Genomic DNA, 16,317 nt, shown 5'->3' with positions numbered 1-16,317 from the left:
TTGAACCCCAGTCAATCTTTATGTTTCATCTTAGAAGACTGGACAAGTCCTATTGGTAATTTGAGATTACTTGTATAGACATTAGTCAGCAACCCTTATACAGCATCTCCTGCAAATCATATGCTACCACCCCACCTTACTTCCTTCTTGCCCTGGAAAAAAACCTCTTCATTTCTTCATTCAAAGTGTAGTCCACTGATACAAGAGGATACTGATACTCTAGTTCCCATGGGGAGAGAAGGGGGTCTCATACCATTCACCTGGCCTCATCAATGGAAATAGATTTTCCAGTGGCCCCAGGCCTTTGGGTCTTTACTTTCTTCCTCCTGACATTGGAGAAACACCACTCACACAAAGAAGAGGTTCTATCTAAGACTATCCTTCATTTCTAAAAGCTCAGAAGAAGCCCACTGGGGGTGAGGGTGGGTGCTCTTTTCCCTGCAATCTTTGCGTAGAGTTATGTAATCCATGCATCTCCATTTGGCACTTGAAGTTCATTTTCCCACTGATACTGGGAACCAAGGGTTATGGGTTTTGTAGTTCACCTAACCACTTGACTTAATGATTTCTTGTGGCAAAAGAGGTTCCAAGTTTTAAACAGCTGAGTTAAAAATTAGGGGTGAAACATCACTGGTTTATTATCTGGGCCTGCTTATCAGCACCAACATAGTACAAAAACACTTAAAAACCACAATTTTTTCCTTATTTTCCTCACATAATCTGTAAGAGTGTACCTCCTTTCAAATTGAAAAAGTTCAGCAGATAAATTCTTTGAATTCTGGGGGGACAAGACAGGTGTCAGCACAGAAAATGCCTCCTTAGGGCTTGTACTCTGATGGGACTTGATAAGAATTCCTAAACATATTCTCCCTCCCACCCCATGCCCTTGGCTAATCCTTTGTGTAACTAAGAGCGGTGGACGTAATATGCGTGCGTATTTACTTGTATATACTTGAAGATTTAGGGAAAGTTGTATAAGAAACTGGAAATACTTGTTGCCTCCAAACAGGAGCAATGGTTGCCTAAAGACAGGAGTAGGAAAGATAATTACAATTCTCTCTGCAGCATTCTATACCACTGGATTTTTGCACCATGTCTATGCCTTAACTATTCAAATAAATAAACACAATTTTAAAAGAAAAAAAAAAAAGAAGAAGTCCTTGGCTGGTCCACCCCTATCTTTTATCCTCAGCATCCGGGGTGAGGGAGATATCTAATAGTGTGGGGCTGTCACATGAGTGACTAACAGTGTTAGCCCCTATGGTCCTTCTCACTTGGCTTGACTCCTGGAGTAGAAGGAATGACAAAGGATGGTAACCTGTCTGCCATTCGCAGGAGTGCTCTACAGAGCCTCAGTGTGGTCCTGTAAATGACAAGCTTTCTGATATACCAATCTCTTCCTTACATATGAACATTTTGAGAAACAGTGCCAGTAGCAAGCTAGGTAGCAACAGCAACATGATATTTAGACAGTAATCCTCAGCACCATTCCTCACGTGTGGGACTTAGAGAGGGTTTCCTGGAGAGTGAGGTTGATTTAGGGACTGGGGATCAGCTGCTGAGGCTGGCACTTGGAAAAGACAGACCAGGCATTCACACTCCAGACCACTCAATACCAGCATTGTCTCCAATCCATCTTTCATAAGGGGGCTCCAAGAGGGGGAGGGGATAAAGGAAGGAGAGAAAAGAAACCTTTTTAATCCTGTAAAAGAAAGTGCAGGAGAGAGGAAAGAATGAACAAGAGGTGAGTATGAAAAGCCAGTGGCCAGGAATATTTAGTTTTGAAATCAACTTTGGCTTTTAATCTTAGCCTCCCCTGTCAAGTTTCTTCTCTGTTCTACATGCCCCATCCCATCTTTGGGCACCGGGACCCCTCCACTCCCCATGCTTTCTTACCCTTCTCTGGTTCACTCCCTTCCTCTGTCCCGGCTTGCCTTCTCTCCTTCCCGGCTCCTTTTCCTTCTTTTTCCCCCCTTTCTCCGGCCCTTTCCCACACTCTTTCTCCTGTGCTTTTACAGCCCGAGTCCCTCTCCTCCCTTTTCTCTTGCACAGTACATCCAAGCTCCATTCCCTCTTCTTAAGGAAATCAGCCAGGCCTCAGATGGAGCTGTTGTCCTGACAACCTAAAGGCGCATCAGGCTTTCACTGAGGCTGGCGGCTGCTGAAGGGGGCAGTTGTGCAAAGCGAGGGGCCAGGCCAGAGGGAGGGCGGAGGGGATGACGTGGAGGGGCTGTTGAAATCCGCGGGGGGCGGGGGAAGTGCGAGCGGAGGGGAGGGACTGGAGGGAGAAACAGGAAAGGGCGGGGGGAGAGGCTCTGGGCTGCTGCCGCGGCTGTGTGGGTTTCTTTACACTCCCTGGCAGGCTGGGTGCCGGCTTCCTCGCCTGCCTGCCCGCCCGCCTGGGAAAGCGGGTTAGGGAGGGAAGGAGCTCAGCTCAGACACTGGCAAAGGAGCATCCAGCCACAGACAGACCAGAGAAGAACACCTTCCTTTTGCAGCTTTCTCTTCATCTTTTCTAGAGGGTTTTATATTTGTACTCTCTCTTTTTAAATTGTGCTCCTTTGGCTAACCCCCCCCCCCCCCGCTTGGGTTTTATGAGGGCTTTGTTAAGTCTTAGAGGGAAGAGAGACTGAGCCAGGAAAAGAGAGGCAAAGTGGAAAGGAGCACAAACTGGGAAAGCCCATTCTGCCTTGGCTGTTGATGAAAGCCCTGTGTTTGTAAAGCCCTCTCGGCGTGAGCAGCACGCACACACCCTCCAGAGTACACCCGGACCTGCACCTCGGCGTGGCCACCATGGTCGGCAGAGTTCAGCCCGATCGGAAACAGTTGCCGCTAGTCCTACTGAGATTGCTCTGCCTTCTCCCCACAGGACTGCCTGTTCGCAGCGTGGATTTTAACCGAGGCACGGACAACATCACCGTGAGGCAGGGGGACACAGCCATCCTCAGGTAGGGCTTTCGGGCAACTTTTCTGCTGTGCGCGAGACGGGTGTGTGTGTGTGTGTGTTTGTGTGTATGTGATCTTCAACTCCAGCTTCTGATGCTGCAGGCGTGTGTGTGTGTGTGTGTGTGTGTGTGTGCCGTGCATGCACACGCGCCTTTTACTGAGTGGCCCAGGTATCTGCCAACAATTTTCAAGGGAATTCTGTTTCCCGTCAAGGACCAGCAATGTTGGTTGAATGTTGTTTGGTTTCTTAGGACCTTGTTTCTCTTACCAAGAAAGCCTAACTTCACCTATGGTATTAGTGACATTTGGGCAGGATTCTTCCTTTGGTAATTTCAGATGCTTTGCACTTAAGAGTTTTGTTGGGGTTCTTTAAATGGGAAAGAAGAGTTGTTGAATTATGGCACTCAGAGAGTGGTACACAGTACTGCATTCTCTATGGGGTGTGTGTGAGAGAGAGAGAGAGAGAGAATATATGTGCATCAAGGCTCTCGCTCTGCCCCAGCAGTAGTTTGGACTGGAGACTTTCTGTAAGGATCATCTAATTGACATCGAAGGCAATAAATCAATCTTAGAACTTCGGTTGGTTACTGAGCCTTTTCTGGAATGTGGATAGACATCAACACATGAAAGTAGAGAAGAAAAAAAAAAAGGAACTTTCCAAATTGCTGATATTTAAGAATAGGAGTATTAAGTGCAAAGGTTAGGCAAGAATTAACCTGGTGTAAAATGGGTATTTCAAATTGATTATTGACCTTAAAGTCCTATCTCTGTGTGGCTCTGCCAAACTCTGAAATATAATTTGGGATTGAAATTTGGGCAGGGAGAGTCCCAGTCCTTGGGAGTTTGACCCCTATAAGGGAGAGTTAGCTGGAGAAACTCAGAAGGAACCTAGCCATAATTCTATTTCTAAAAAAGCTTCAAGCTTCTTTTCCTATGTTTCTCTTCTCTCTTCCCCTCCTCCACCCACTGCACATACCCCTAGTCTTTTTTTCTAGCTTTCTTAAATTTCTATCAGATACCAAAAAAAAAAAATGGAAAAAAAAATGTTTTCCTTGGAGATCCTTTAAAATCTCATTTTGTCCAAATAAAATGGCAGTGTCAGTCTGTCCATACAGTTAATATTGCTTGTTGCGGCAATAAAAAACAGTAAACTATAGAAAGTAAACCTCTAATCTGTGTGCAAGGAGCTGATAGTGCATAAACCCTGGGGCATCAGGGAGCAGTTCTCTAGCAGAGCTGCCTACAGCAGCAAAGTTTTCTTTCCTTTCCTCAGAAATAAATTTGGTTGGCTGTCACAGTGTCCTGCTTTGGGATCTCTAGCTTTGTTAGAGAGGACTGTGTATGTGTTGTGTGTTGTGTTGTGTGTGTGTGTTGCTGCAGATTGTAAAAACTAAGAAAAACCTCCTTTCTTCGTTTCTTGAGTGATCCTGAATCCCAAAGATCCTACTATCCAAAGCAGATTTTCCCTACCAGTTTTCCAGCCCTGTAAACCTGCATGTGTGATTTATCCACATGGAGTAATAAGATTTATAGAGTAATTTATCTGTTTGCAAAGGGATTTGGATATGATGCAGAAAATGTTTTTTGCAAACACTTAAGCATGCCATCTCAACTGCTCACATTCATACTCCCTAACATCATTAACCCTTTACTAGTGAAGCACTCTACATAAATTTATGCTATCCCTAAGAAGATTGTTTTTGCTGATTGTGAGACTGAATATGGGGAAAGTGAATACCCTGAATGTGTGAGTTTTTATTTAAATGCCCATGAACTTGGTAAGTCAGCATCACCCGTATCTTAAGCTACAGTTATTAAAGAGTTAGGTAAACATTTAAATGTTAATTCAGAAGAAAAGGATATTCTTATATTCTCATATAGCATATGCATAAAAGTCTATGTCTATGAGAGGTATCTTACTACATAAATATCTACATATGATATCGATGTGCTTTCATGTGTCTCTGGCTTAAAACAAATGGAGTTTTTAAGCATTACACTTTAGTAGACATTACGGTGTGGAAATGGAGGGAGTGAGAAATGAGAATAAATATAGAAGCAGTTATTCACTGGGAAAGAGAAGATAGACAAACAGAGCTTGTGGAGAAGTCACCTGTGAGAGTCTGTTGCTTTTCCAGACCTCACCTAATGTGCCCTCTTTTTTTCAAATTTCCTTTGCCTTGGACAAGGCTTTTATTTCTGGGTTGATGGAGCTCTATCAGAAGTAACTATGGAGAGAGTTCCCTTTGTTTTCTTAGCTGACCTTCTTCTCAATCTCTTTAACTGAGCCCAGTAAGCTTTGTGGGTCAGTTTCCCGGTAAAGAATGGTTTTCTTGCTTTCTGTTTACAAGTCTAGCCTGAGAAATACTTGCTTCTACTTTATTTGTGACATTTTACTGGGAGCATGAGCTTCCAGGGGAGGAGAGGAAGGAGAACTTGATTCATTGGAAGCCACAGTAGATGTTTGGCACTGAGAAAGTGAAATGGCAAGGAGAAAAAAAAAAAAATTCTCTCAGTGAATCTGTGGCCCTGAATAATCTGAAATGGCAAAAGGAGACAAGGAAGGTTTTATAATTCTGGTGGTCCAGTGACAGGAGTTTGGCTGACCATCCCCAAAACACTTACCTTTACTGCCTTACTCCCATGGAAAGAAAAAGTATATTTTTGGGGAACTGGTGCTTATTTTTGTATAATTATGATAGGAGATGAATACTAGTCTTGGGGTCTTACTTTGTAATTTCTATCTTTTGGGGGAAAAAAAACAATAAAAGACTATAGAATGAAGGTGATAGAACAGGATGGAAAGAGAAATGCTCTCATGTATACCAACCTCACCCTGTTGTTTCCCAGACAAGAATCTAGATCTTCAAAGGTTCTTTATGAGATCCTTAAAGAGCTAAAGGAAACCACACACCATCCTCTATCTTAGGGAATAGAGTCAAAGTATGATCCAGAGACCAGTGGCAGCAGCTGCACATGGGTTTCTTCCTAGATACTGAACCAGAATCCTTATTTATATTTGTATGCGCAGTAAAGTGTAAGACATACCCACAGGACTTGACTTACGGGAGTGCCTCAGGTGTTTTTCTGAACAGAGCCCACCTGCCTCACTGCCACCCCCAACAGGTGCAGAAATTCATCAATTACTAGACACGTTTCTAGCACTGGTTTTTCTAACTTTCTAGCCTTGCACAAGGGCTCCCAAAGAGATTCACCTCCTGGTTAATCTTGGCAGGTTGAAATCATGTGGCTCTCTTGATAAGTCAAAGGAAAAATGGAAATAGATAGTGTTCTAATCTAGCCTTTAAATTTTCATTTTTAACAGTCCCACTGACTATATTTTTAATATCAGTAGCATATGTCTAGAAAGATAATTATAAAATAATTGATCCTAATGTATCTGTTCAAAAGGTAATTTTGTAAAAATGATATATATATGCATATTTTTACATGTTGTGTAAGTGCATATATGATAAAATGCAGAGGTTTCATACTATTGTGGATTTAAATATTTTAAATTTGAGGTATTGAAATTTTATCTGTTTCACAATTCTGACCCTATTTGATGTTTGGAAGATACTATAATACTTTCTATGGTGATAGCATTTTTCCCATTTAAATGTGAATGTACTTAATAAGAGTTAGGTATAAGAAATTAAGTATCTAAGTTCAGTATAGCTAAGTTTTTAATTTATCAAAATTCTGGGTCTTTATTCCCTTGTTTTTACACTAGGAGAAAAAGAGGAAACAACACAAAAGACATGATTATTTGACAGTGCAGTGTGAGAATTTTGTGCAAATTTCAAGGGAAAAAGGGCTTCTCTTCTACAAGGCATCTGGAACGCCTACATTTACAAAGAGAGTGTCAACACTCAAACATATTTCTGACACAATCTGTGATTTTTCTACCACTTGTAATTCACTATTTGAAAACAAACTTTGTGGGCATGGGTCTTTGGGGAAAGTTTGTGACAATTATGAAGATTTCTTTCTCTGTGGCTAAATCACTAATCAACATTTATTGGTTATTACTGATACTTTAAGGACCGTTGATTTCACATTAAATCCTTGATCAAATACATTTGGTAAATGTTAGAGTATAGCACACTATATCTTGTCTAGGAATATGGCATATTAGCTACACTTATTAACATTGATGTACCTGTGAATTGTATCATTTGTTGTTATTTATGGACAGAGGAACACAGCAGCCAAGTCTCATGTGACAAATGCAAATTGTGATCATTTTGTGTTTTTATAAATATGAAACACATAAGTATGTAAACACCCCCCCACACACATATTAAGGTGGTTTTTCCATTCTATGTCATCTGACTTTGAATGAATTATTTGTAGAATTGTGGAGTGAACAACCAAAGTTGACTGACTTATCCACTTAATTAGTTGGGTGAGGGCTAACCATTTGTGTTTCTTGAAGTTGGTTCTACATAATAGCAAACTCAGGCAAAAAGTGGATTAGTGCGTATTTTGCTTTGGTCTGAGAGCTCCAGGTACAAATGTCTGTAACTCATGTGATAAGAAGTTACCTGTGTGCTGATAACCCTTGCTGTCATGGCTTGCTTGGACCTTAGAGAGCCCTTCTCTTCAGGCTATTACTTATGGCTTACAGCCATTTGCCCTGTTTTCAGAATGTCCTGCTTGTTAGTTTGTATGACTCAGTAGACCTGGGCTCTAATTTTGGTTCCATCCTTGTATGCTACATGACTTTGAACAAATCCCTTAAATATTTGAGCTTCAGTTTCATTTATAAAATGCCGAAACTGCCTTTTTTTAGTTACTGTAGTTACTATACAGAGTTGTTTTAAGAAGCTCAGAAGAGATAAAGTTCAATTGTGAACTGCCTCATAAGTATAAAAATATTAGTCATTTTCCAACCACATTCAACCGGTTGTTCTGACTTTAGGGAGCTCTTTTGCTTAGACCAGTGTTTCTCAAACTTGAAGGTGTATCAGAAGGTGTACCAGGAGTGCTTGTTATCACACAGATTGCTTGGCTTCTACCTACAGAGTTTCTGATTCAGTAGGTCTCTGGTAGGGTCTGAGGTTCGCATTTCTAACAAGTTCTTGACGATGTTAATGCGCAAGACTGGGCCACACTTTGAGAACCACTGACTCTTGCTATTACAAGTGTGTTCTGCAGATGAGTACTTTAGGTATCACACAGTTGCTTTTTAAAATCCAAAATCTCAGGGTCTATCCCAGACCTAACAGAACAGAATTTGCATTTTAACAAGATCCCCAAGTGATTCACAAGCACCTTAAAGTTGGAGAAGTGCTGCTTGAGATGGTTCACAACCATGGCTGTACATTACAGTCAACTGGAGACCTTTCAAAAAATACTGAAGCCACATATTTTCTACTTCCAGAAATTCTTATTTAATTAGTTTTGGTAGGGCCTGGCATAGATTTTTTTTTTTTTTTAAATGATTCTGATATGTATATAGAGTTGAGAACCACTGCTTTATCAGTTGAGGAATCTCTTTTACAAAACACCTTTGGGGCAGTGCTTAATGGCTATGTAGTAAAAAATTAAAGTCATTCATGTTGTATGGCTTGAGAAATATGTCAACAGCAGAGATGTACAAATTGAATTGGGAGAGAAGAATGAGACCATCATAGATCTATTTCTTTACCACACAATCCCATAACTACAGTGTCATAGAAAATGGAGTGACTTTATTTTAAAATGGATCCAATTTACATAGTATCTATTGAAATAGCATTAAAACTTGGTTTTTGAAAGGTTATTGTCTCATGTTCTCACTTTCATTTATATTAGGCAAGACACAAAACAGTTCTACTATGTTTTTTCAGTGCTATCTCTAAGAGAGAGAAGAGATAATATTTGGGTAAGGAAAATGTCTTCAGTGATAACTTATTCAAACAGGCTTAATTGTGTGCCCTTACGTTGCCATATACACAAATATATGATTTACAATATGATAGTTATCTGTTTGTGGACTTAATCTCAGTTTTACATGGTGATCAATCTTTAGCTGAAACTTAGGATCAAGTCTTTGTGTCATAGGTAAAGACTCTCAAGGGTGTAATAAGTTCAGAATGCCTTAACAAGTACTCAGAAGACCTAGATCTAAGTAGCTTGAAATAATTTGATCTATTAAATGAGAATAACTGACACTTACTTGGCTTACTACACAAACTATTTTTATGATGATCAAATGACCTACCATGTATTAGAGTATTTTATAAACTGTAAAATTGCATAAAATATAAGCTCTTAATAAAATCACTGTCATTGTATTCATAGTAGGAAATAACCTTTAGAACAGTAGGAAATTTGATAAAATGAGCTTTTTGTTTTTATATCTATGGTCAGGATGGCCATCTGCTCCATGTTTGTATCATTTTTCCCCCTTTAAAGTCATTTAAAGTTACATGTATCTTAGAATATTAGTTGAGTTTTTTATCAGGAGTACAGGGTGAGTGAACACTTTTTTGTAGTCACTTGTAATCAAAACATAACCTCAAGTTAATGAGTGATTAACCTTCACAAAAGAAAACACTTTCCCTCAGATTTTGTTAATTACTATAGGATAAACCTGTGGCAATCTAGAATAGGAAAGGCCTTGGAGATTAGGCAATCCACCATCTCATTTCTTTTATTATTTATTTATTTATTTATTTTTATATATTTATTTACTTAGAGAGACAGAGATAGAGACAGAGTGTGCAAGCAGGGGGAGGGGGCAGAAGGAGAGGGATAAGGGAAGCAGACTCCCCAGTGAGATCATGACCTAAGATGAGTACCACCCAAGTACCCCCACCATCTCATTTTAAAGTGATGTAACTGAGGAGGTGCCTGGGTGGCTCAGTGTCTGCTTTCAGCTCAGGTCATGATCCCAGGGTCCTGGGATCGAGCCCCGCGTCGGGCTCTATGCTCAGCAAGGAGTCTGCTTCTCCCTCTCCCTCTGCCCCTCCCCCCAGCTTATGCTCTCTCTCTCTCTCTCTCTCAAATAAAAAATAATAATAAATTGATATAACAGAAGATAAAAATTTAGTTGGTTGTCTAAAGATGTGAGTGATTAGAACTAGAATTCATGTCTCCTATTTCTCATTCAGAGATTTTTATTCCACAGTAGCACTGAAGTTATCTTCCTGGTTTTCATGCTATCTCATGATATGCTCTTTAAAATTATGCCAAAAGTGTCTTTCCCTTTCCCTTTCTCTGCTTTCTTTCCTCCCTTCTCTATCTTTCCCCTCCCCTCCACTTGCCTCCTCTCCTGTCTCTTCCTTTTTCTATGCTTCTCTCCCCTTCTTTCTCTATCTCTCATCTCTCCTCCCTTCCCCTCTTCTTCCTTTCCTGTTTTCTCTCTCTCATCCCTGAAAATCAAAGCTGAGCTTTCCTACGAATGATCCTCCAGCTAGTGCTGGTCAAGGAGGAAGTTTTCAGTAAATACTTTACTGTTTACATGTCTGCTATCATCTCTCTTAACCACATAGGCTTTCTTTCTTCACTTGCAGCTTCCATCTTATCATATTTGCAAAGCCAGTCTTGTACTTTGCAGAATCTATATAACATTTTTTTAAGTTTTGTTTTGTTTTATTTTCCTTTTTGTTTCTGATATTCTGCCCATTACTCAGATTTCTTATCTGAATTCTTACTCTTTACCCCAGTATTTGACTTGGGTTCCTCAGCCCTACTACCTCCTTATTGTTACTTATGACTTTCTACCTGGTTAAGTCTCTTACTACTTGTCCCTCTTAGAGATCCTGATGAGGATGACTGCACAGTAAGATCATGGTCCAAGCCTCTGCTTTCAGTTTGTAGGCTATCCTTTACACAACTTCAAGGGGTGCTCTACCCATTGTAGTCATTGTAGATTACACTTAAAATTCTTTGAGGAAGGTAAAATTTATTTTCTAATTTGTACAGAATTTATTTTGGGCTAACAGTGGGGCTGATGGTGGTCACTGGGAGGAACTGGACATAGATACAGACCAGTTTCCTGGGATGGTGGAGGCACTGGATACTAAGTTCTACTACAAGTGCCTAGGGGGTTTCTTGTGTGTCATGTAGAACAAGGTTTCATGAAGCTTTTTTAGCAGGGGAGCCAAGGGAGGTCCAACATGTTACACCAAAAAAAGGACAAAGCACAGTAAGGGGAAAATAACAGGTTAGCAAATCAGAGTGACCCCTACAGGTAGGCAGGCAGGTGTCACAGTGAGGTATGTCAGCTCAGCTCGTATAGAGACTTAGCCACAAGGCAGAGGCTCAGAGCAGAACAAAGTCCATGGGATAAGGGCTGGCTTACACATGACAGAGCCCTCAGTAATAAGGGACTTACACCCCAGACATACTACCAAGATAGCTGACTTGGTCAAGGATACAACTGAAGCTCTGTATCAAAGCTGTTGTAACCAAGGGGTAACACGAAGATAAATCTCAGAGCACTGAACTCCATCTTTTTAAACTTGTTTGGGATCATAAAACGTGGTCTAATGAGGTGGGGAAAAGATAGAGATAGAGGTCTGAAATGAGGTAAGAATTAACACTACTTGCTTCTCCCTGACTTAGGCAACTTTGCTAGATTACATCTTTATTCTGCTTAATCCTTTCAGACCCCATGTAGTTGGCAGAATCATGGAACTGACCTTGCCTGACTATCCCAGGCCTATTGTTTTCCAGTATAAATCTGGAAATATCACCAGATCCTTCAAAGTCTTCTCATTATCTACAACATAAAGTCAGAGGTCCTTAGCTTGGATAACTCTCCATGCCCTGGTACCTCATTGCATCTACTAATTCAGAACCACTTACATTCTCTGTTCATGAGCATGTGAATGTGTGTACACACACAGTTATGTCTCTTACCTTTGTTCATGAAACTCTCTCTACCTAGAACCTTCTCTCCCCCCCCACTCCACTCTTTCCAACCATATTTCTTTGCTAGGTTACCTCCTTGCTGCTTCCAGGCTCAAGGCTAGTTTTGGTGATATCTCATTCAGGAATCTTTTATTCTCCCAGACCAGACTAAGTACTCTATTATTGGTGATAGCCTCTCTGAATATCTGGTTTTTTCTCTCCTAGCTTTATTGAGGTACAATTGATAAATGAAATTTTATATATTTAAGTTGTACAGTGTGATGATTTTATACACACACACACACACACACATTATAAATGATTAGTACAATCAAGTTAATTAACACATCTATCACTTCACTTAGCTACCTTTCTTTGTGTGTGATAAGAACACCCAGGATCCACTCTCTTGCAAATTTCACATTACAACACAGCATTATGAACCATTGTCACCATGATGTACATTAGATCTCCAAAATGTATTCATCTTATAGCTGGAAGTCTACCGTTTGACCAGTATCTCCCCATTTCCACCACCTTCCAGTCCCTGGCAACTACCATTCTATTCTCTGTTATTATGACTTAGACCTTTTTTAGATTCCATATATAATTGAGATTGTACAGTATTTGCTTTTATCTACCATTTTTTCATTTAGCGTAATACCCCCCAGGTTTACCCATGCTGTTGCAAATGGCAAGATTTAAAACATTTTTATAGCTAAATAACATTCCAGTATGTGTGTGTGTGTGTAGACAGAGATAGATAGATATAAATGATGTAGATATAGATACATCTCATGTTTTCTTTTTCCATTTATTCATCTATGAATGCTTGGGTTATTTCCATATCCTGGCTATTGTGAGTAATGCTGTAGTGAACATGGGAGTACAGATACTTCTTTAGGACACTGATTTCCTTCAGATATATGCCTTGAAGTGGGATTGCTGGGTATATGCATACCTCAACTTAGCATTTACTCACTTTAAAGGCACTCTTTTCTTGCCTCAAATGTACTATCAGTCCTTTAAAGACAGATGTCTCATCTACTTTAATTTTCCATCCAAGAATTTAGCTTAGTACCTGTAGGTGCTCAGATAGGGGGTAGTCATACTGTAAATCAAGCAGATCAGAAATTGGTTTATGGAAGAAGAAATAAGTTTGAAGGAGACAGGGACGAAGCAAGATATGTTAGTGATACAACCAACCACTACTAGGGAAATTATAAATGTGTGGTTGAAGAAGGTTAAGTAGTAAAATCAGAGATGGATTATTTTCTGATCATTGGTTAGGGGGATAAGGGGTTTGGCTAGAAACACCCCCAACATTTCCCATTGCAGCTACTCTTTTTAAGCACAGCTTTCTAGAGTATGAGAAAGGCATATAGGAGCATTTTAGGGGAACCCAAAACTTTAATCACAGGTGCCCAGATAAAGTGTGCTCCATTCACTGATGGATGAGCTTTTGACAAAGCTAGGAGTCACTCAGTGCTCCTGAAGTGAGTCATGTCCAATGTCCGTGAAGAGCTCAGAATCTGCGGTAGTTTTAGAGAAGGAATATACCTTCTGATAACTGTTGAGGCTTTCTCCCTCTAGAGGTGGCTGTGAACTTTCAGGGACTAAGTTGAGGATTTGGGAGTTACTTATGGTTGGCAGGATTGTTGTGCAACAGATATATTCACCTCATCTGTTCTACTTTCTTGTGAAATAAGACAAAGTACAGATCACTTGCACTCATTTGAAACAAAGTAATTATTCATACTGAACAGTGATGCCAACTTGGGTTTTGCAGTGTTGAGCTCTTTACTCACTCCTGGTGAAATTCAAACTTGAATGTACAGTGGACTATTTTTTTTTTTTTTTTAGATTTTATTTACCTATTTGAGAGAGAGAGACAGATAGTGACAGAGATAGAGAGAGAGAGCACAAGCGGGGAGGAGAGGGAGAAGCAGGCTCCCCCTGAGCAGGGAGCCGGATGTGGGGCTCAATCCCAGGACCCTGGGATCACGACCTGAGCAGAAGGCAGACGCTTAACTGAATGAGCCACCCAGGCACCCCTACAGTGGACTTTTTAATAATCCCAAATTCTCTCTGTATGTTTTGCCATAATGCACAAAGGCATTATTTATATGAGGTCAGAGGAAAAGCCTATAACTGAGGAAAATGAAACCTAGCTTCTCATACAATAATGCATTACTATTTATTCCATTATAATTTTTTTGGCAATGCATTTCTATATTGAGTTTCTATATTTTGAAGTTATCAAAAGTTAATAGTATCTTTTCTAAAATAGTGCTTTAGTCATGCTACTATTTGCCACACTTCTCTGCTAGGAACAATATAGACAAAACTGAGTCATGCAGTTCAGCACCAAGTCATGCATAGCCAAATGTATACATGTAAAATATTGATTGGGAAAATTACTTGGTTTCCTAATTTCTAATTTTTGTGCTTCTTCAGTCGTACTTCACTCTAGCACATCTATATCAGACCTGTTTGTTTTATGGGGTTTGAGTCACCTATGGTTGCCAATTTTTAGCTGATCCTTGTCTTGAGATAACTAAGATGGTTGTCATCTTATGCATGTTCATGATGTAATTATAAGAGCATATCTTAAGATCAGCATTTTTTATTGCAGAATCATTAACTTAGCAGATGGACTTTTCTTTGACTTTCTGACCTTTATTCTATATTTTTTAATGCATTTAAAAAATATTTATTTATTTTAGAGAGGGGGGAGAGAGAGAGAGTGTGTGAGCAAGGGGATGGGCAAAGGGAGAGGGAGAGAGAGAATCTCAAGCACACTCCCTGCTGAGCATGGAGCCCAACTTGTGGCTTGATCTAATTACCCTGAGATCATGACCTGAGCCGAAATCAAGAGTTGGATGTTCAATCCACTGAGCCACCCAGGAGTCCCTCTTCTATCTTTTGTTACTCTAATATAATGAGCTAATTATATCTAAAATCATCAGCACCTCAAGGAACTGCCTAAAGTCTATAGATCAGATAAACCTCTAGATTGAACACCAAGGGATTTAGGCTTTAGTTCTGCAAAACCTTAAGTGTAGAAAGTTGGGAATTAGCTTTTATTGTTTTAACTCCAAAATGGGTATAATTCCTACTTCCTCTTAAACAAAGATGTTGGTCTAGTCTGACATTAAGTTTTTGAATATGATTGAGTTCATTAGAAGAAATGTGTGGTGTCATAAGTGGGACAGTGATATGCTCAAATAAAAAAAAGTAAACTGCATTATCTTATAAATGTCATGGCATAAGAAACTTAAAAATATTTTTGCATTAATGCATTAATATTTGTATAAAAACAAAACAACTCAAAATCTAGTTCTTCTAAAAATAAAAGTATGTATTTATATAGAATGTGTTATGATGTGTAAACAAATTATGTCATAAATGTACTTAATTAAATTGTATGGATTTTTTGAACACAGATTTAAAAAACATTTAGTTTATTTTGCTTATAATAATAATATATAAAAAGCAAAAGCATACATGTGCTTTTTTATATGTGCAATAAATTTACATACATACAATATGAATCTGAATATTATTGTTAACTTGGGTCATAGTATACTTTAATAGGAATCTAATTTAATTTGATGCACCAATGTGGAGAAGTTTATTGCAGAAAACTAAATTTTCCAGGTTATCAAGTATATTAATAGGTACAATATAAGAAGCATCATGTGATGTCTTTTTAAATTTGTTTTAATATGTTTTATTTTTTAGTTAATCATTATGCACGTGCCAAAATTATTTTGTAAGAGAAGTCAGACTTAATGTTTCTTTTTTTTTCCAGACTTAATGTTTATTTCATTGTATCTTGGTTAACATACTTATTAGTCCCTAAGGAGTAACATAAGATCAGATAACATTTCTTTTATTTGGATTATAGGATAGACACTAATGATGTATTAGCTAAGTGAGAAATAACTTAAAAAAAGTGAAGTGAATTCTTCATATTTCTGATCACAATTCTAGACTAAATTTCCATTTTCTTTCATTCTAAGTCACCAAGAGATCTTGTGATCTGTTAACAGGCATGCTTGCTGAAATAAGAGACTGGCCACTGAAGGAGAAGAATAAGAATTTAAATTAAATTTCAATTTGTTTATCAAGTAAAATTACCATAATTATGCTTTTATGCCCTTTTCAATATTAAAGATTCAAGGCAAGTGAAGAAATGATTAGAATAATAGAAATAAATTTGGGTGTAAGACTCAGATACATTATATCCAGAGCAATAAAACAACTCAGTAGTATGATTATAGACATACTATTGCTAACATTTGAAACCCTGTAGAAAACAGAAACCATTTCACAATATTGGTGACATATAATATTGTCCTAGTTAAAAGGGGGAAATGATATTAAATCAATAACAACAACAAAAGCCTAAATACTAGAGCATTTTAAAAAGGAAGCAGTGACCACTAGGAGCCAATACGGGTTCCTTGGGCACAAACTGTAATATGGTAAATAGATTTCTTTAAAACAAACAAAATTCTGGAC

The 16,317-nt window shown here is 38.9% G+C and overlaps 1 protein-coding gene across 3 annotated transcripts in view; it reads left to right on the top strand.

The window, feature by feature from the left end:
- Positions 1–2,304: 2,304 nt before the first annotated feature.
- Positions 2,305–16,317, top strand: part of LSAMP (limbic system associated membrane protein) — a 645,767-nt gene continuing 631,754 nt past the window's right edge. The window contains exon 1 of one of the 3 annotated variants that reach the window (XM_078066400.1): positions 2,305–2,948. In XM_078066400.1, coding sequence (XP_077922526.1) covers positions 2,794–2,948 — 155 coding nt within the window. In that variant the 5' untranslated portion in view covers positions 2,305–2,793. The remainder of the gene's footprint in view (positions 2,949–16,317) is intronic. The other 2 variants (XM_078066398.1, XM_078066402.1) reach the window with 2 other exon arrangements.

This window comes from Halichoerus grypus, chromosome 1 (assembly GCF_964656455.1).
Source record: "Halichoerus grypus chromosome 1, mHalGry1.hap1.1, whole genome shotgun sequence".
In the NCBI taxonomy this organism is placed as follows: domain Eukaryota; kingdom Metazoa; phylum Chordata; class Mammalia; order Carnivora; family Phocidae; genus Halichoerus; species Halichoerus grypus.
The sequence above is the reverse complement of the archived record's forward strand: the minus strand, read 5'-3'. Positions and strand labels throughout refer to the sequence as shown.